Source organism: Vanessa cardui, chromosome W (assembly GCF_905220365.1).
Source record: "Vanessa cardui chromosome W, ilVanCard2.1, whole genome shotgun sequence".
In the NCBI taxonomy this organism is placed as follows: domain Eukaryota; kingdom Metazoa; phylum Arthropoda; class Insecta; order Lepidoptera; family Nymphalidae; genus Vanessa; species Vanessa cardui.
Window position 1 is genome coordinate 9,214,467 of NC_061153.1, and position 20,404 is coordinate 9,234,870.

General features: G+C 36.8%; 1 protein-coding gene and 1 long non-coding RNA gene across 2 annotated transcripts; both read right to left on the minus strand.

Annotated features, from left to right (window-relative positions):
• Positions 1–4,150: 4,150 nt before the first annotated feature.
• Positions 4,151–15,048, minus strand: LOC124542738 (the record flags this gene model as incomplete). The annotated part of the gene is made up of 2 exons (XM_047120645.1): positions 4,151–4,676; positions 14,873–15,048. Coding segments are annotated over 2 exons (702 nt in total), but the record flags the coding sequence as incomplete, so codon positions are not given.
• A 3,634-nt stretch (positions 15,049–18,682) lies between these two features.
• Positions 18,683–20,190, minus strand: LOC124542690. The gene is made up of 2 exons (XR_006967348.1): positions 20,114–20,190; positions 18,683–19,187 (listed from the first exon to the last, which is right to left on the minus strand). It is a non-coding gene; the product is annotated as an uncharacterized LOC124542690 (long non-coding RNA).
• Positions 20,191–20,404: the final 214 nt, after the last annotated feature.

Genomic DNA, 20,404 nt, shown 5'->3' on the forward strand with positions numbered 1-20,404 from the left:
GTGCGTCCTTCCAGGAATCAGGATTCACCAGTTTTAACGGAAAGGTTAAAAATAGAAGTGATAATTGGAGAATAATGTCCAGGATATAGAAATAATGTATTAGTCGTAAAATGATCATTCCTACATTTTACGACTAATACAATCCGATCCAATGGCGTCAGAATCAATTGCTAAGATGTTCGTCTTAACATCAGTAAATTGATTAAAGACAAAAGTAGGAAAGTCAGGAGTAGATTTAGCTGAAAGTTCTTTTAAAGTGTTATCAACCGACTTCCAAAAGGAGGAGGTTATCAATTCGTCTGTATTTTTTTTTTCTTTTTTTTTTTATGTTTGTTACCTCATAACTTTTCACTGGGTGGACCGATTTTGATAATTTTTTTTTTTGTTTGAAAGGTAGTGCTTCCCGTGGGGTTTTTTTCCGATGATGGTATCCATGTGAAAACGACATAAGTCTTAAATTTGCGTTATGTATATATCGACATCGGCTCCAAATATACCAATAACTATAACTACATGATATAATCGTTAATCGACTTTTAAGTAGTCTAATATTTTTCATTTCATTTAACTTAGGAAGACTCTAAAAAATATGTTGAATACGCAATTATTTTTATTACTTTTTCGTGCATATTCATTTGTTTTAAAATAGTGTTTTGTTTGAAGTCGGTTTTTCTTTTTGTTAAAATTTTATACTTAATAGTAGTATCGAAAGTTTCAACATGAGATGAATGTTCATTAAACTTATTTAAATTAAAATTGGAATAATTTACACTGAAATAATACTAGCTATAACGGATTGAATCGCGTATATTAATTATTTATTTTATTTCGTATACATTATTATTACAGGTACTCACGTTAATATATTTTATTAAACTGTATTTATATTATAATTATTAATACACTATACAAATACACACACAGTGATGTGTGTGTGTGTGTGTCTCCTGGTCGGTTCGGCTCTTACATTACATAAAAGTAAAAGTTACTTTATGTAATGTAAGAGCTCCGTTGTTCTGCTCTCTGATGCGCTCTAATGTGACTTATGTACCCTATCTTGTTAATAAGGGTACGACCGCATTTCGGGTATGTTAAAACCCCGTTAACGTAGTTAAAGACTATGGCAGCTGGTGGTCGGGCCTTTAACTCATCTCTCTTCTTGTCAAGGTCTAGGCAACGGTCAACCTCGAATTTATTCATTGGTACGTGAACTTGCCGTCTCCACTCTGTACGTTCTGCTGCTATATCTTCCCACTCAGGTGGCTCTATTTTGCACCATTTCATATGTCTTTTCAGAACATCCTTGTATCCTGTTATTTATTTCAGCATCCAGGTCACATATTGATGTTATTATACTACCAAGGTATTTCAATTTATCAACATGCTTTAAACCCTCTGCTCCAATCGATACACTTGATGATATATGAGCACCCATGGTCATCACTTCTGTCTTCTTGACATTAATTTTAAGACCAAATTTAGTGTAAACGTTATTCAGGCCTGTAATAAGGTTTTGCAAGCCCGCAGTAGTGTCAGCTACTAAGAAGAGATCGTTGGCGTACATAATCTCTGTGATGACGGTAAAAGAGACTTTGGTGGAGGCTTTGAGTCGGGACAAGTTAAATAGCCCACCCGTTGTGCGGAATCGAATGCGAATCCCCTCGGACAAATGTTTGAGAGCTTCACGAACTACAACTGCGAAGTATAATGCAAACAAGGTTGGTGCCAGAACGCATCCTTGCTTAACACCACAGTTGACAGAGAAATATTCTGATTGCCCTCCGTTTGCTGTAACGCAACATGTCATATTATCGTGTAGTAGTCGTAAAAGCCTGACAAAGAATTGATTCGGATACAGGTAACAAGCGGTTCAGGAGTATTCTCGCAAAAATTTTACCTGGGGTATATAAGAGTGATATGCCTCTGTAAGAATTGCAGTCGGTGCGATCACCATTATTCTTGTACAGAGAACTAACTGTACAGAGAACTAACTGTAATGTGTATATGAGAGGAACTTCTCCACTGATGTTATCAATGCCTGCTGCTCTCTTTTTCCGTTGTTGTTTTATTGCCAGGACAGTTTCTTCTAATAATGGCGGTCTTACAAGTTCATCATTTTAGTAAGAGAATTTATGTAATATAAGTCAGGAGAACGATCGACGTTAAGGAGTTGTTTGAAGTTCTCTGCCCAGCGCTTCATCACATCATCTCTATTGGGAGTGCGATACCGTCTGCTGATTTCAATGGAACTGAGCTGTGATATGCCGGCCGCGTGAGCTTTCTGATCTCGTCATAGAAAGCACCAAGTTGGTTGGTATCAGATAACATCTGTAGGTAGAGTGACTTTTCTTGCCACCACTTGTCTTTAGCTGCTCTGGTCATTTTTCTAAGGCAGGAGTTACTGATCTTAATTTTCTTTAATATTTCATCTTGATGGTGATTATCAAGCTCATTGAGAAGTTTTATTTATTTATTTATTTATTCATGTACCAAAAACAAGTAACACAGAAAAAAAAGAATAACAAAGAAACAAAGTGATACATAGGAAAGTTTATCTCTATGAGAGATCTCTTCCAGCCACCCTGGAGTGTGAGTAATATTATGTCAAATTACAGAGAAGGTAGGTACATTTTTAATTTTGGTGAAAAAGGATAAATCAAATTGCGTTTTATTTATTACTTTACATAAACATACTTAAATACTTGCGCGAACGTGGAGGAGGAGTCGGGTTTTACATTAAGCGTGGTATCTCAGCACACTTACTCAATCACTCGGCTACTACAAATGTGGAGCAAATGTGGCTTAGTGTAAAAATAAACAGTAAGGTCATCATAATAGGCACAGCGTATAGACCCCAGTGGCTAAACCCGCAAACCTTTATTGACGCCTTAACCGAAACGTTTGGTTCACTTAAATATTATGATAGTATTATATTGGTTGGTGATTTTAATATAGATTATCTCAACAAAAATTCAATAGGGTTTGCAGCGTTGGCTAATTTTCTTTCGTTTACTGGTCTAACTCAACATATAACCGAACCTACTCATTCTACGGCGGGCGCAAATACCTTGCTCGACTTATTTTGTACTGACACACTTAACATTCAGACTAATGTAGACCACATATCCGACCTTAGCCACCATGCATTCATAACTGGTATTCTTAACATTAAAGTAGAAAAATCCCGACCACTTAAAATAACTACTAGGAGCTTAAAAACCATCAATAGAGAATTACTTAGTGCATACCTAGAAAATATAGATTGGGATTTTCTAGGTGGGCTAGAAAACGTCAATGACTTAGTTACTGAGTTTACAGGTGTTATTATTGAAGTCTTTGATCTAATAGCTCCCATAAAGATGAAGAACGTAAATGAGCAACATTATCCTTGGATTACAGATAATATAAAATTAATGATGAATTTACGTAACGAAGCTAATACACAGGCTAAGCTCTCGAATAATGAGGTTCATAGGGAATATTATAAAATGTTAAAAAAATTAGTAGAGGAAACGATGCAAAATGAAAAGAAAGTTTACATAAAAATATTTATTAACAATTACGCGAAAAATTCCCCCATCATGTGGAAAAATTTGAAAAAACATGTTAGAATTAAAAGTAAAAAAACTTTGCAATTACCAGAAAAATTTAATGATCCGGAGTCAATTAATACGTTCTTTCTGAATATTCCCGGGTCACAAAATGCACCATTATCTGCCATTTCATATTTTGCTATACATTCATTTATTTGAATTCATTGAATTTTAAATTAAAGCTAGTAAGCGAAGAAATGGTCTTAAAGGAGCTGCATAGTTTAAAATCAAATGGACGGCATATCTCTGGATATGATATTATTGACTATTCCCTATACACTCAGAATTATAACGAGCATAATAAACAAATCCATAATGACTCATATATTTCCTGAAATGTGGAAAGAGTCAGTAATTCGACCTATCCCCAAGAATAATAACCCTGTTAGCTTAAAAGATCTTCGACCTATAAGCATTCTACCATGTCGCTCTAAGGTTCTTGAAAAGATAGTATGTCGTCAATTAACAGAATATCTAGAATTAAATCGATTTTTTTTTATGGCATAGGTGGCAAACGAGCAGGAGGCTCACCTGATGGAAAGTGACTACCACCGCCCATGGACATCTGCAACACCAGGGGGCTTGCAGGTGCGTTGCCGGCCTTTAAGAAAGGAGTACGCTCTTTTCTTGAAGGTTCCCATGTCGTATCGGTTCGAAAAAACCGCCGGCGAAACCTGGTTCCACAAAGTAGTTGTGCGAGGCAGAAAATGTCTGAGAAATCGCGCTGTTGTGGATTTTCGGACATCAAGGTGGTGCGGGTGAAACGTAGAATTTTGGCGAGATGTCCGAAGGTGAAATTCAGCAGCCGGGATTAATCCGAACAATTCCTCGGAACATTCCCCGTGAAAAATTCGGTAGAAGATGCAGAGTGATCCGACATCTCTACGCAAAGCCAAAGGATCAAGGAGATCGGAAAGGGCTTGATCGTCGATAACTCGGGCCGCTCTACGTTGAATGCGGTCAAATGGAAGGAGCTGGTACTGGGGAGCACCCGCCCAGAGGTGAGAGCAGTACTCCATGTGAGGCCGAATTTGCGCCTTGTAAAGTTTTAGGCGATGGACCGACGTGAAATACTGACCGACACTGTTAAAAAATCACTCTCCAAAATTTTCTTTATTTTTTTGTTTAAAATTTATTTTAACAGTTTAAAAAAGTAATATTTTACATAAGTAACATATATAGGCTACTTTACATAAGTTATTGTGGTCCTTATGTCTTTAATTGCATAATAATTACACTTACCTGTTGGCTCTACAAACTTTCCCAAGGATTTTTTTACATATCACAAGTAAAACATTATTTATTCTTAAATACAATGGCAAGAGTGGAAGATATACTGGAAGTTCACAAAAACATAGCAGAATCGCTTGGTAATAGGATGGCAGAATTCGAAAAACAACTGAAATCCACAAGTAGCACTGAAGGTAACAGGAATAGTCTTGATAAACTTGCAAGTGAGTTTAAAGAGTTTAAGGCCTCAGTGTGGAACATCTTGGACCTCCTAAGGACACTTGTCACTAATTTATCTTCACAAATTGATGACATCGACAACACTTCTAGAAGAAATGCTCTGCTGTTCGGTGGTATTCAGGAGGCTGAAGGTGAGAACTTGGTTTCAACTGTCCTTGGAACAATTCAAGTGTTGATGGGCATCCCTGATATTCAGCCAGGTGTGATCCAGTACTGCCATCGTATAGGAAGTAAGTCTGAGAAGGCTCCTCGACCCATTGTTGTTCGATTTAATGACTTAAAAGTTAAAAGTCTCATTTGGAGTAATAAAAAGAAATTGAAATCGTCTCCAGTTGTGCTGAGTGAATTCTTGACTAAGGTTCGTCAATCTCTCTTCACAAAAGCAAGAAAAAGATTTGGCATAACTAACACCTGGACCCTTAATGGAAACATATATATCAAATTGCCAAATAATGAGCGCAGGCGTATCACAACTCAGGAAGATTTCGATGAATGCCTGAAGATGTTCCCCAGTCCATCGCCTTCAACACAGTCCATTGACAAGCCTGCCAGCTCTGTGCTGCCTCGAGTCAGCCCTTCAGCTCTTCCTGACGCCAGCAAAAGGCCACTTACGCGACGAAATTTGGTCAAGAAGCAATAGTATGTTGTTATCCTATGTATTCTATATCTTGTTTTGGTTTTACTTTCATTTATTTTATTAATAATCATCCCATAGTACATATTGAAGTCCCTCTATTCTCTCGATAATATTTCGTATTACTTGCGATTGATATGCATATGTGTGAAATTTATTTAAAATCTACACAATGCTTATCTTAAGTTACAGTTCACTTACACTTAATTGTTTTTTTTTTTTACCATCACAATGATGTTTATATTGTCCCATAAGGGTCAATTCTTGTGGGTAATTATGATACATTTTTTTTCTTTTCGTTTAATTATTATTAGTGTACCCGTAGCAATTACAATATTTTTATTCTTTATCCAAATTACATGTTAAATCGGGTATATTTGTTTATCAATTCCATACGGTTGACACTTGACAAGTTGACTTCTGAGCCAGCTGTCAATTGCTAGTGCCTTGGATGATTGCGTTTTGGCACACTTTTTTCATGTCTAATAGATTGAGGAAGGTCGGTATATTTGAGATATTCCAGGTATTGTGGATTAGCTCGAAATCTAGAAAATTAAAAATAATTTAACGCATTCTTGTTCGAATTATACTGTTTCTTGTTTAAAGATAAGGTAAAGTCACCTAATTCCGCGGTATTTTCACCTGAAGTTAAGTGAACATTAAAATTTAAGTATCTAATGTGCTCTTTTGAAGATTTGGTTATATTTATCAGCAGTATTATTTATCTTACTTTTGAAATAAATCTACAATTGGTCAGTAAACAAATAGTATAAATGTAAAATAATGTAAAAAAATAAATAATTCCAAAGACCCTAATTCCGATTTAAAAATCCTAATTCCGATGGATTTTGTTCCTAAATCCGAGTGTACCTAATATTATAAAATGGAGGTGGGGATAATAAATACAGAGTGTCCAAAAATCAAGTCTTTTATTTTGAAATCAGTCTTATTGTTGGTACATGATTAATATCTAGATATTAATAATTCAAACATAAACATTAATAATACTTATGGCTAAATACCAATCTCGTAGGTATAAAATTAAAAATATAATCAACTTCAGCACAACATTTTTTTTTGTTCTATAATCCTATAATAAAAAGTAATAATTTTTAATAATCATATCAAAAATAACATCTAACTTTTCCTTATTATTAATGAGATCAAAAACTAGGTTACAAACTAGTTGTTAAGTAATAAGGCCCATTATTTCTAATTAAAAATAATAATTTCGACAATAAGCAAACAATAATAGACTTTTACAATAAAGCCGGTTTTGAAACTCATACTAAAAAGTTACGTTTTAGTATGATATATATAATCAGTTATTTTTGTTTATCAGATTAAGTTTGGTATGGCTGGTACCGACTTCAAGCATAAAATAATATTTTTAACTTTTTAATATGCGTTTCTACACCGGAGGTATGATATAGTACCAGAGAATGATGAGAAGTATAAAAAAGCACACTGATTATCCAAATAAGAACTTTCTCCAAAAAAATTAATAAAAATGAGCTATGTTGAATTCTCCGATGAAGATTCACCGAACAAGTCGGTATAGGTTTTTTTAATACCAAGAACTTTTTTCCTTTTGATAGTCAAGGTCACATCTTCATTGTCGTCAGAGGATGCAGAGTTCAACATGTAAGTGGGGTTATTTGAAAGATATGGTATTTGTATCCTGTCACCTTCTATATTTGCCTCGTTTTCTTGATCTTCTTTAATTTTTTCAAGAACGTTTGATTTTTCTAATGTAATTCTATTTTTTTTGTGACTTATTTTTTGTTTGTTTTTATTCTGCATTTTGAGTTTTTCTAATTTCTTTTCTTCTTGTTTCTTTAATCTCTCTGCACGTCTTTTGAGTACTCTTTCATTTTTTTCTCTCTTTTCTATTTCAACTCTACGTTGATATTCTATAAATTCGTTTGCAACTGCAACTGTTGAGGTGAGTTTTTTAGTTTGTTTAGTTGATGTTTTCTTTGGAGACTTTGGAAAGTAAAAAGCAGTTTTAAAAGGAGTTGGGAAGTTAAGTTTCTTATCGGAAGTAGAGTTATCAACTTCTAGCTTATCAGTCGAAAACTTAGGGTCAACAGAATTGAAAATATCCAGTGCTCGATCACTGCTCGACTGCCGTGAGCTCGCCCTGGATGATGGAAATTTTTGTGAATTGGAACGACAAGCCTGCAATACAACTTCATTAGTTATTTTGTCAGAAGAAGTTTCTTTCAGTACTACAATATCTTTTATCTGTTCAGACCGTTCTGTATTAACATGATCAAAAATATCTAACGCTTGGTCACTGCTTGATCGTCGTGAATTTGCTCTGGATATATTAAGAGTCTTGGAACAACAAGGTTGTAATAAATAATCATCTACATGCTCAAGTAAGCTTTTCTTTTGCAAAACACTTCCAGAATCAAATGAACTGCGTCTAGAATTTTCATCTTGTGGCGTCAATGGTCGATTATTACCTCGTTGATTAATACCAATGCTCATGATAGATTCAGGATTAGGGCTCAAGGGAAGTATGACACTGCCATTCGAAGCATTTCCATATTCAAAACAACATCTGACACATCACAATCTTGTATATTATTCAAAATTGTTGTGTCATTGAAAATAGTAGAGAGATTCGATTCTTCGTCTTGAATTTTCTTCCAAAATTCAAATAAACATCTATATTTTTCCTCACCTTTCCACACACTTCCTGAACTAACAAAGTACTCAAGTATTTCCGGGTCCAGCCGTTTCTCAAACTCCTTAATAAAATTATTAGATTGTTTTGTAGATGGTTCCTGTGCAATAATTACAGCGGTATCCGTTTCTTGCGGCATAACTTTAGAAAAATCAATATTATTGACATTAAACGGAAAAATTCCAGCGCTTTTAAAGCTATTTTTTATTGTTTCTACTTTAAGACTTTTATCGAAACATTTTTGTACTTCTTTTGCGAAATCTGTGCGTTTTAATTTGGCGTAATTGTTATTTACCCTGAATTCATGAACAATTTCCTTCCACGTACCCTTAACAGGTCGAAAAACTCCAACGTCTAGTGGTTGAAGGATATGCGTCGAGTTCGGTAGTAGTGCAACAAGTATAATTCCCTTTTCTTTACAAAAAAGACTCAATGGCAAGGAAATGTGCGAGGTGTGCCCATCCATAAAGAGAACAACAGGCATTGTTATTTTGTTTTCAAGTAACCATTTATAAAAAACATTTGCCACATATTCATAGAAAGCCTCCATGTTCATCCACCCTGATTCCGTGCATCCTATACCCCATGTAGGTGGGACTGTTAGGGATAAGTTTTTTGGCAGGCGTTTGTATGGATACAGCACCATAGGTGGAGCGATTTTGCCACTGGCAGAAACATTTACTAAGACGGTCAAACATTCTTTTTCGTCGTTAGCAACTCGATTATACACTCTCTTGCTCCCTTTTTTGACTAATACGTCTTTTTCTTTGGGACACAGATAAAAAGCAGTTTCGTCGCAGTTAAAAACTCTTGACTCATCGTTAAGTACACTTAATAAATTATTGGTCTCAAAATAGTTATTGACTCTATCAAACCAATTGCGCACATCTTGTTCAGTTACTTTATTACGATGAGTAGGTAATGCTTGTGCTACTCTTTTTGCAACAGTCGGATGTCTTGATAAGAAACCGGTAAACCAATGTTTACCTGGGATACCATCTTTAAAAGTGTTCGGTCTTTTTAAATTTTCGACCAACTTGGCTACTCCTTGTTTTAATTGTTCTTTGGTAACTGGAAAACCTTGTTTTCCTAGATAATGAATCCAGTCAACAATTTTTGTTTCTTCCGCTTTTGAAAGTATTGTTTTTCTACCGGGAATGTCACCGCAATATTTTTTATCACGTTTATCGCGCAATGTCGTCTCTGGAATATTATAATCTCGAGAAACTTTATAGACGCTGCTGCCATTATTGATTTCCGTGATAGCATTTTGAAGATCTTTTTTTGTGTATTTTTTTCTTGGGTTCATTATTCTATAACAAAACAATTAAGATTAAATATTAAAATTACGTAAGTAAATCTGAAAAGAATGATTTATCAAAATTAATCTAAAGGGTCCCTAGATGTATGGATGGTTTAGTGCTTTATAAACGAGAAAAGTTAGATAAGGAACACACTGTATTTTTCTGGTATCGATACCACGGAATTAAGTGTTCATATAACCTTATTCCGTTCTAAATACATCGGATTTGTGTTTTAATACTCTCAAACAAGTTTTTTAATTCCGAGTGATATAAAATAAAATATTTGTCAATATACCAATACTTAGTTAAATGCTATCGATATATATTACATTAAAAATATAAAGCATAAATAAAATTCAATCAGAACACACCAATAATCTAATAATATCAATGTTGCTTTTCGAACCAAGAAAACAATAAAGTACCTAAAAAGGTATTATTTAGGTTATTATACCTAACAAATGTAACGTCAAAGTGTACATCGGAAATACATTTTTACAACTATTGGTTATTTAAGAGATTACTACTAAAATATTAATTTCTTAATCACAATAGTGAACTCAAAATTTAAAAAAACGTAACCCTCTTCGATTTCCTAATCCCGTGGTGTACATCGGCAATTAGGAACCTACTGAATTATTGGAAACCTAATGCCGCGGTATTTTAAAATCTAATTTTCTCATGAATTTCAGAACAAATACTCAAAATCTAAAACGTTTATATATTTTAAATACCCCTTTTAATATTCCTACATAAACAAAAAAGTCACAGATCGTAAAATTCACAAATTAAACGCTATTTAAATGTAGTACTCACGTAAATTAGGTTCGAAATACAAGAAGCGCGCTTCTGGGTCAGCTGCTGGCGTCGAACTAACCGATTATTTTAAATTGTGCACACACTATGGCAATAATTTGCACACATAAACATGAGTCAATATATTCTTAACTGAATTACGTATTTTGCGGTCAAAGTGAACTTGTAAAATTGAATGAAAATACCGTTATTCTAAATACATCGCAATTACCTGCCAGTTTTGGAACCCCTCGGAATTGAGTGACTTTACCTTATTCGCAAAAAAAAACAAACATTTATCCCAAACATGCCGCACTTACTCTATAGATATAGATAACAAATTTTATTAGAAGTATTCCTTTTTACATTTTATTTATTTTATATTAGTTACATGTTTCTAAATCTGTATTTGTTAGCTACAATTAAATGGATAAAATTACTTTTTTTTTCATATAGTCATGTTGTATGTTAAACGATTGTACTTTAGCTATCATGTGCATGATGGACTTTTTTTTTTTTAATATCTACTTTTTACCTTTATTACGAAATTTTTTATTTACAAAGTCTTATTTACATCTGTTTCTTTTTATCATTAATGAACAGCTATTATTATTATTAATCCATTTTAACTTTTATGTTTTTGGGATGAGCAAATTTTTTTGTAATTCACTTAGTTATATGGTTTCTAGACCTTAACGTGCATTGTATTTTTTTTGCTTATGTATTTTAGTAATTCTTATTAGTTACGTATTTTAAGTGAATTGTTTTGAGCCAACAGAATGTGTATGATTAGTCAATTTACTTGATTTATTTTAGTTTTTTTTTTAATTCTTTGATTTCATATAATTATATTTGGATTTTTGTTATATATAAATATATTATTATATAAATATATGTTTATTTAGTATATTATATTTTTATTGTATTTGCATTATGAATTCAAGCTCTGAATCATTTTATTCTGCAAGAGATGATGATGACGACATTTCCTTCCTTAGTACTGATGATAATTTTCAATTACTAGGAGATTTACTGTCTAATGAATTCTCACATTTTCGTAAGAATTTAAATATTTGTCACATCAATGCACAAAGTGTTCCAAGTCATTTTTCCGATATCTTTTCTACACTTAACCAGGCATCCATTCATGCTGTTCTTATTTCCGAGACCTGGTTAAAACCTTCTCTTCTTTCTACTTCTTTTTCTATGCCTAATTACATCTTAATCAGGAATGATCGAATCGGAAAAACTGGTGGGGGCGTTGCAATATATTTAAAAAGTCACATCCCTTACAAACTTATCTGTCAATCAACTTCCCAGTATAACGCATCATCTGAATATTTATTCATCGAGATAGATATAGGCACCAAGATAGCCCTTGGAGTGGTCTATTGTCCCCCCAATATCAATTATTTTTCTTCTCTTGAGTCCCTCTTCGAGAATCTGATGCCTAAGTACACTAATCTTGTTGTAATGGGAGATATCAACACCTGTCTGATCAAGAATAATTATCGGTCGTCTAAGCTCAGATTTTTACTAGACTCCTTTAACCTCCAGGTTTTACCGCTCGCTGCAACACACCACCCAATCGATGGTCCCGACAGTCTCTTAGACTTAATTATAACGTCTAAAGATGACTTGGTCTCTAAATTTGGTCAGTTTTCAGCGCCGGAATTCTCTCACCACGATCTAATATTCGCCTCCTTTAAATTCAGATCACCTAAGCCCAAACCCAAGATGCTGCTGCTGCGAAGCTACCGTTACCTAGATCTCGATAGGTTATTGGAAGATGCTACTCTTATTCCTTGGACGCAGATAGAGGTGTTGTCGTCAATTGACGAGAAGTTGCATTTTCTGTGCTCTAAATTAATTGAATTATTCGACCGACACTCACCTCTACGTCTTGTTAAAATAAAAAATTTTTCAAACCTTTGGTTTAATGACGATTTAAGAAAAGCGAGAGTCAAGAGGGATAAAGCCTTCCGTAAGTATAAGAGGGACCGTTCTGCTCTCAACTGGTCAGCTTATAAAGCTGCAAGGAATCGCTGCAATCAGTTATGTAGGAAGCTCAAACGCCGATATATCTTTGACAAAATACGTGAATCTTCTCCCGAGGAAGCTTTAAAATTTTTAAATACCCTCGGTATTGGCAAGTCTCAAACTTTGTCTGATCAATCTCAATTGGATTTAAACAATCTCAATCTTCACTTCTCTTCACCTCCAGTCCTCGACTTGCAAACTAAACTTTCAACGCTTTCTGAAATATATGGCTTGCCTAGAATCACTTCCCCACCTTTCAGCTTTTCTCCTATTACGGAGAATGATGTTAAGAAAACCATTCTTTCGATCAAATCTAAGGCGGTTGGTTGCGATGGAGTAAGTCGAATTATGATTACCCTTATCCTCAATTTTACCCCTTATCCTTAATTCCCCCCATAACTCACATCGTAAACTTCTCCTTTTCCACGAGTACATTTCCTGAGATGTGGCGCAAGGCATTTGTTCGCCCACTCCCTAAAATATCAAATCCTTCGCTACCTTCTCACTTTCGTCCTATAACAATCCTCCCCTTTTTATCCAAAATCCTTGAGTCCATTGCACATCAACAAATCTCTTGCTACCTTCATAAATGCGACTTATTCAATCCACTCCAATCGGGCTTTCGTCCAGGTCACAGCACAACAACAGCATTGTTAAAGGTCACGGACGATATTCGTATCGCCATGGAAAACCAGCAACTCACAGTGCTCGTGCTAATTGACTTTAGCAATGCTTTCAATACAGTAGACCATGACCTCCTTCTTGCATTTCTTTCCCATGCTAACTTGTCAGAATCTACTGTTGAATGGTTTTCTTCTTATCTTCGGGGGCGCCGGCAATCCACACGCATTGGTCAGCTACAATCTGATTGGTGCGAAGTGAGTACCGGCGTTCCTCAAGGCGGCATATTATCTCCTCTGTTATTTTCTGTTTTTATAAACGCCATCACTAAAATTTTAACTTCGCACTACCATCTGTATGCCGATGACTTGCAGCTCTACGAACACTCTGCTGTCAATGATCTTGCCGCGGCTATTAACTCCATAAATGACAATCTCCACCGCATTTCTCTTTGGTCCGCTAAATATGGTATCACTGTCAATCCATCCAAGTGTCAAGCCATCATTATAGGCAGCAGGAGACAGCTAGCTAAGCTAGATGTTCTGACTCTGCCCAGCCTAAGATATAATAATATACCGATAGAGTTCAGTAGTAGTGTTAAAGACCTCGGCATTATCATTGACAGTGAACTCACTTGGGGGGAACATATTAAAGAAGTTTCTCGTAGGTTCTACGCCACTATGCATTCCATGATGCGTTTAAAAAATTTTTTGCCCATGGAAACTAAAATCCAGCTCGTTACTACCCTCTTGGTTCCAATTCTTGATTACGGTGACTCCTGCTATCTCGATCTGTCGGAAGAACACCTGCATAAACTTAATCGTCTCCTTAACACTGGCATTCGCTTCATCTTTAGCTTACGTAAATTCGACCACGTTTCTCGTTTTAGGAAACAGTTACACTGGCTTCCTATACGGGAACGTAGATATACTCGGCTTCTATGTCTTCTCTACTCTATTCTTACCGATCCTAATGCTCCCACTTACCTATCCTCTAAATTTTCTCTTCTTTCCTCTACTCATAATAAGCCCTTACGATCCTCTCAATTCCTTACCCTTTTCATACCTTCCCATAAATCTGGCTTTGTTCCCAACTCTTTCTCTCTAGTTGCAGCCCGGCTTTGGAACACTTTGCCTGATTCTATTCGTAGAGCTCCATCGCGCGATTCCTTCAAGCGCCAAGTAAAAGAATTTTATCTGTCGTCTATCAACACTGTGTGATGTCTTTTCATCAATACCATTCTCATAATTGGATTCATATTTGAATATATATATATATATATATATATATATATATATATATATATATTTATATATACATAAATATAAATATATATATATATATATTTATATATACATAAATATAAATATATATATATATATATATATTTATATTTATGTATATATTTTAAATATTTATGTACTTATATATGTATATGTTTGTGCATATTTATGTATATTATGTATATGTATATTTATGTATTTTATATTATGTATAACATCGATTTAATTAATTTACTGTATTATTATTATATATATGTATAGGGGTCTATAGCTATGTATATATTTTAAATTTTTCTTTAACTTCTGTGCACACCCTACTGACTTCTCTCCTGCACTATTCTGGGTTGGCTGGCAGAAAATGCTGTAATAGCGTTAAGTCCGCCCTTTGTACATCTTTGATCTGTGCAATAAAGAATAATAAAAAAAAAAAAAAATACTGTCTCGCCTTGCTGAGCACACCCAGCTTTTTTGAAGCCAATTTGGCTTTGCCTTCCAATTGACCGCGGAACTGAACGAGGCTCGAAATATCGACGCCAAGTATTCCTGTAGCGGCTATCGGAATGTTCTCAAATTGTGGAGATACGACAAATGGTGTTTTTTTAGCGGTTAACGTGCAAACTTGCGTCTTTTTGGGGTTGAAATGGACTAGATTTAGTCGGCCCAAATTCGAGACTTCGTTTAACGAAGATTCGATTTCAGACACAAGTTTGTTCCGGTTCTCTTCGACGTTTTCCCGAGAAATATTAGCGCGGCCGGTGTATAAGGTGTCAACGGTACTGTCGTCTGCATAGCAATGAATGTTCCCGATTTGCAACAAATCATTGATATGCAGAAGAAACAGAGTGGGTGATAGAACGCAGCCTTGTGGAACACCAGCATTGACGAATTTTAAGTCGGAGCATGCACCGTCGACAACGACCTTGATGCTCCGATCTGCCAAAAAGCTGGTAATCCAATTGCATAATTTCCCGGGAAGCCCATAGGAAGGAAGCTTCGAAAGAAGCGCTTTGTGCCAGACGCGATCGAAGGCCTTCGCTATGTCCAAGCTGGCTGCTAATGCCTCCCCCTTGCTCTCAACTGCTTCAGCCCATCTATGAGTAAGGTAAACTAGAAGATCACCGGCCGACCGACCCCGACGGAAACCGTACTGGCGGTCGCTAATCAGCTGGTTCTCCTCTAGATACTGCAGGAGCTGGCAGTTAATAAGGGACTCCATTACCTTGGAGAGCAAGGAGGTGATGGCTATAGGCCTATAATTGGACGGATCTGAGCGGTTGCCTTTTTTAGGGATCGGGTGCACCAAAGCTGTCTTCCAGGAGTTCGGGACGACGCCTAATGTGTAGGATTGCCGGAAAAGACGCGTTAAGACCGGTGCCAACTCGGGAGCACATGTCCGTAGCACGATTGGAGGGATGCCATCAGGTCCACTCGACTTATGAATATCCAAGGAAAGAAGTGCTTTGCGAACTGCACTTTGCCGGAATTTAACCTCCGGCATCGTGGTATCACACCGCGGAATTGTCGGTGGAGACTTTTCTTGGTCATCCAGAGTCGAGTTCGACGCGAAGAGAGAGCCTAAAATATCAGCTTTCTCTTTCGCGGTATGGGCCAATGACTCACCATCCCTGTGCAGAGATGGAAACGAAGGCTGACAGAAATTCCCTAAGACAGCCTTAGCGAGAGACCAGAACGCACGTGTTCCTGAAGGGAAGCGCACCAGTCTTTCGCCAATTCTGCCAATGTACTCCGTCTTCGCCCTAGCAATCACGTTTTTGAGGGACCTAGAGGCAGAGTTATTTTAGTTATTCCTTTTTGAATGCGCTGGTATTTACATCACGAGACGCAGATGCATTAGCCCAGGTTTGATAGCGTTCCCACTTTCGGCGTGATGCCGTTTTGCAGAAGCGACCAAACCAAGGCTGGGACTTGCCACCGATGGGTACTGCAGAGTAAGGAATGAATAGTTCCATACCCTGTAGCACCACATCGGCAACAGAGTCAGCAGCAGCGTTCGGATCATCCGGCGAGAAACAAATCTGCCCCCATGGGTAAGATGCAAAAAAAGACCGCATCCCATCCCAATCTGCTGACTTGTAGTGGCATACTCGGCGGCACCCAACAAAGCGAGGCCGTGAGTACCGCATAACCGGCACTGTACTCCGGACGAGACAGTGGTCGGACGAGCCCAGAGGGGGTTCGACGGTAACCTGATAGCCATCCGGATGCGAAGTCAGCAGAAGGTCCAACAGGGAAGGTGTATGATCCTTCACATCCGGTATTCGCGTTGGCGAGTTGACCAGTTGTGTCAGATCATATGCTAGAGCGAAGTCCAGAACAGATCTACCCGCATGATCGGTGGTGCGTGAGCCGAGCCATTCAGCGTGGTGGGCATTAAAGTCGCCCAGAATAATGATCTCTGCGGATGGAATCTGCTGCAGCACGGAATCTGTAGCCAATTGGACGTGCTCAACCAGTCGGTCGGTTTCGGCATTACCGCTATGGGACCTATAAAGGCACGCATAGATTCGCGGATGGTCATCGCAGTCTACACGCAGCCAGATAATCGATAGGTCCTGTCCTTCAAGGCTGCCGAGGCGTCGAGAACAGATATCATCTCTGACGTAAACGCATACCCCAGCTCGTGGCACAAAGGAATGTTCCAATTTGTACCCAGGGTACGAAAGAAAAGTCGTATCGGCAGGAGAAGATATCTGGGTCTCGGTTAGAAAGAGCAAGGCCGGCTTCGCCGTTTCCAGATGGTAGTGAACAGCGTGGAGGTTAGAGTTAAGTCCCCTTATGTTGCAGAAGTCCACAGCGAGGGTGGTAGGGGTTCCTTTATGATGCCTGCTCCGCTCGCCTCGAACAGTGGCGAGCGCAAAATTGCCCCCCCCAGAATTCGGAGGGCAGCCTGGGCTTCCCTGCTCAGGTGGTGTATGTCCTGAGCATGGATGCCCAGAGAGAGATTCTCCACCGCTGCCGCTGGTGGTACCCTCCTGGGGTAATTTAACCATATTCTGCACAACCATCAAGTTTTGGGGGGGAGGGGGATTGGGCCTCCGGAACTCTCACTTACCGGGCGAAACGCGGTAACATAGCTACCACTTTACGCCTATTTTAAGTGAGAGAACGGTACTTCCCTGGGCGTGCCGGCCCATTCGGCTGTAACCCGAAGGTATACAGTGTGGCACTACCACTTATAATACTACCTGTCTGGGTTTAGAAAAGGTCGCAGCACAACTACCGCTCTGGCCTGTGTTGTTGACGACATACTTACAGCTCAAGACGAAGGAAAAGGCACTATTCTCGTTATGCTAGATTACTCCCGCGCATTTGACTGTATTAATATTCCTCTGCTATTGTCCAAGTTAAAATATTATGGTTTTGATCATACATCTCTAAATTGGTTTTCCAGTTACCTTAATGATAGAAAATAGAGAGTTGAATTGAAGTGTGAAGATGGGAGGCCTTTAATCTCAGGCTGCTCCACAGTTAAAAGAGGAGTGCCACAAGGCTCAATTCTAGGCCCACTTCTTTTTATATTATACAGCTCGGACATTACGAAGTGTATTAAACATTGCAATTATCACATATATGCCGATGATGTTCAGCTGTATATTTCCTTTAAACCTTCAGAGACAGACAACGCGCTAGAAAAGCATAATGAAGATCTTAGTAATATCTCAAACTGGTCTGAGTCCAATACATTAGTGCTGAATCCAAGTTAAACTAAATATATGTTACTGGGTACTCCTAATCAAATTAAAAAAATATCTGTTAAAACCCTCAACATACAAATTAAGTGTGAAAATATTCAGAGAGTTTCTGAAGCAAAAAATTTGGTTGGAAGAGAATCTACGCTTTGAAAACTACTATTCTGAAATTGTCCGCAATTGCTATTACCGTTTAAAGATTCTGTACCGTATCCGTGACTCACTGAGTACTGATTTGCGTATTACATTGTGTGAGAGTTTGGTTATGTCTAAGCTGAATTACGCTGATGCAATTACAGGACCAAGACTACTTGCAAGAACTAAAAACGTAATACAACGTGTTCAAAATGCTTGCGCTCGATATTGTTTTCACATACCCCCTCGCACTCACGTCACGCCATTTTTGAATAATTCTGGTTGTTTAAAGATGGAAAGCCGTAGAAAATTACATTTAGCAACACTTTTATTTGGCATTATAAAAAATAAGGAACCCTTGTACCTTTACAAAAAACTACGATGGGCGAGAGACGAAAATACCTCGTATGGTACCAGGGCGACCACATACATGCTCAGACAGCATAAGCACAGCTCCGCTAGTTTTCGAGGCAGTTTCCGGTACTCCGCAAGCAAAATCTGGAACAACTTGCCACCGCCTATCCGTAGCCTGCAAAACATTAATAATTTTAAAACAAAATTCAAGACCCATCTGCTAAATTTACAAAAGCAGACATAGATCTAGTGTATACATAATTTATAGTAGGTACTACTTGTATATACTAGGTAGGTACTTTTTTCTTTATTATTATGATTATTATTATTTTATTATTATTTATTTATTTAATGTTACTAAACTCAAGTAATTTTTCTAATTCAACAACCTTTTAAATATTACGTATAGTATACCTAGGTATTTAATATACAAATATTTTTTAATTTGATTAACTACTTGCCTATCGGTTATGGCCATCTTGCAATATGGAAGTTGCTCCTTACTTGAACACGGATGCCGGATTGCCTCGACTCGCCTATTATGTTTCACTCCCTGAAAATACATACAAAAATACGATTACAATATTAATATGCATATTTCAAATCAAATAATATATAACACAAACAGATTCTTTGACTAAAAATAAGTTAATAATTAAATTTTATATATATATAGGATCGAGGGCGGTATTAGACGGATCGTCAGAAGGTCGGGCTCCCATTTTAAGATATAACAATTAATTTAAATAACAACAGATTTATTATTTACAATAATTACAGGAATGGTCTTAAAATAATTTATAAACAATAAAAAAAAAACAGATAAGCCAGAGATATACAGCGAAAGCAATATGCCGAAGGGGAGCGTAACCGCGTACAAGCGGACAAGTACAGCTAACTAAATAGCGTAGTAAAGGCAGTCAAGCCTGAGGGGTAAACCGACAGTTTTGTCGGGAGCTAGAGCTCTTGCTTGAGTCGATCCTGGAAATCGACTGAAGACTGAGCAGTGAACACGGTATTTATACCCTAGCCCCTACTCCCAACAACTCTGTCCATGGCGCGAAACGCTAGCCACGTGTTTACCAAAATGAAAATTCAAACTAATTAAATCTGCTATTATGACTTTTAGTCATAAAATATTCCAATATGAATTATCGTTAATCAAGAACAGTCAATTTGGAGTTATTTCTATGTGATACAAATTAAATAATCGTTTATAATGTTTCGTAACGCTATTAACAATTACCGAAATCGAATCTAGTCGTCATAAGTCAATCGCAGGTAGCTAGTAAATCATACCAGATATAATTAGGAATTGTCGTAAAAGATTTGCATTAAAAATGTAGCTAATTGTAATTATCATTGAGTAAACAACAAATCAATCAAGTCAAGGTGGGTACTTTTATCTTTGCGTTGATGTGACGACTGACTCCGACATATAAATTACAGATATACTAAATAAAATAATACATAACATACCTTACAGTAGCACAGGACATTTGCATTATGTGTTGCTGAATATCGTTTAGTGTATAAATATGGAATAATTTTCTCAATTAACCCATTAACCGCCAAAATAAAAACAAAAGTGATATTTTTATGAAACATTTATTTTACAAATCAAATAAACATAAAAATAAGAAAAAAGTAAAAAAAAATAATCAGGGTCCTTTAGAGGGGGGTGTACTCGATTGTGTACAGCGGCGTATTATAGGTGTAACTTTTTTGGGACCTTGTTTTTCTACGGACCATGTTTGAAGACATTTTTAC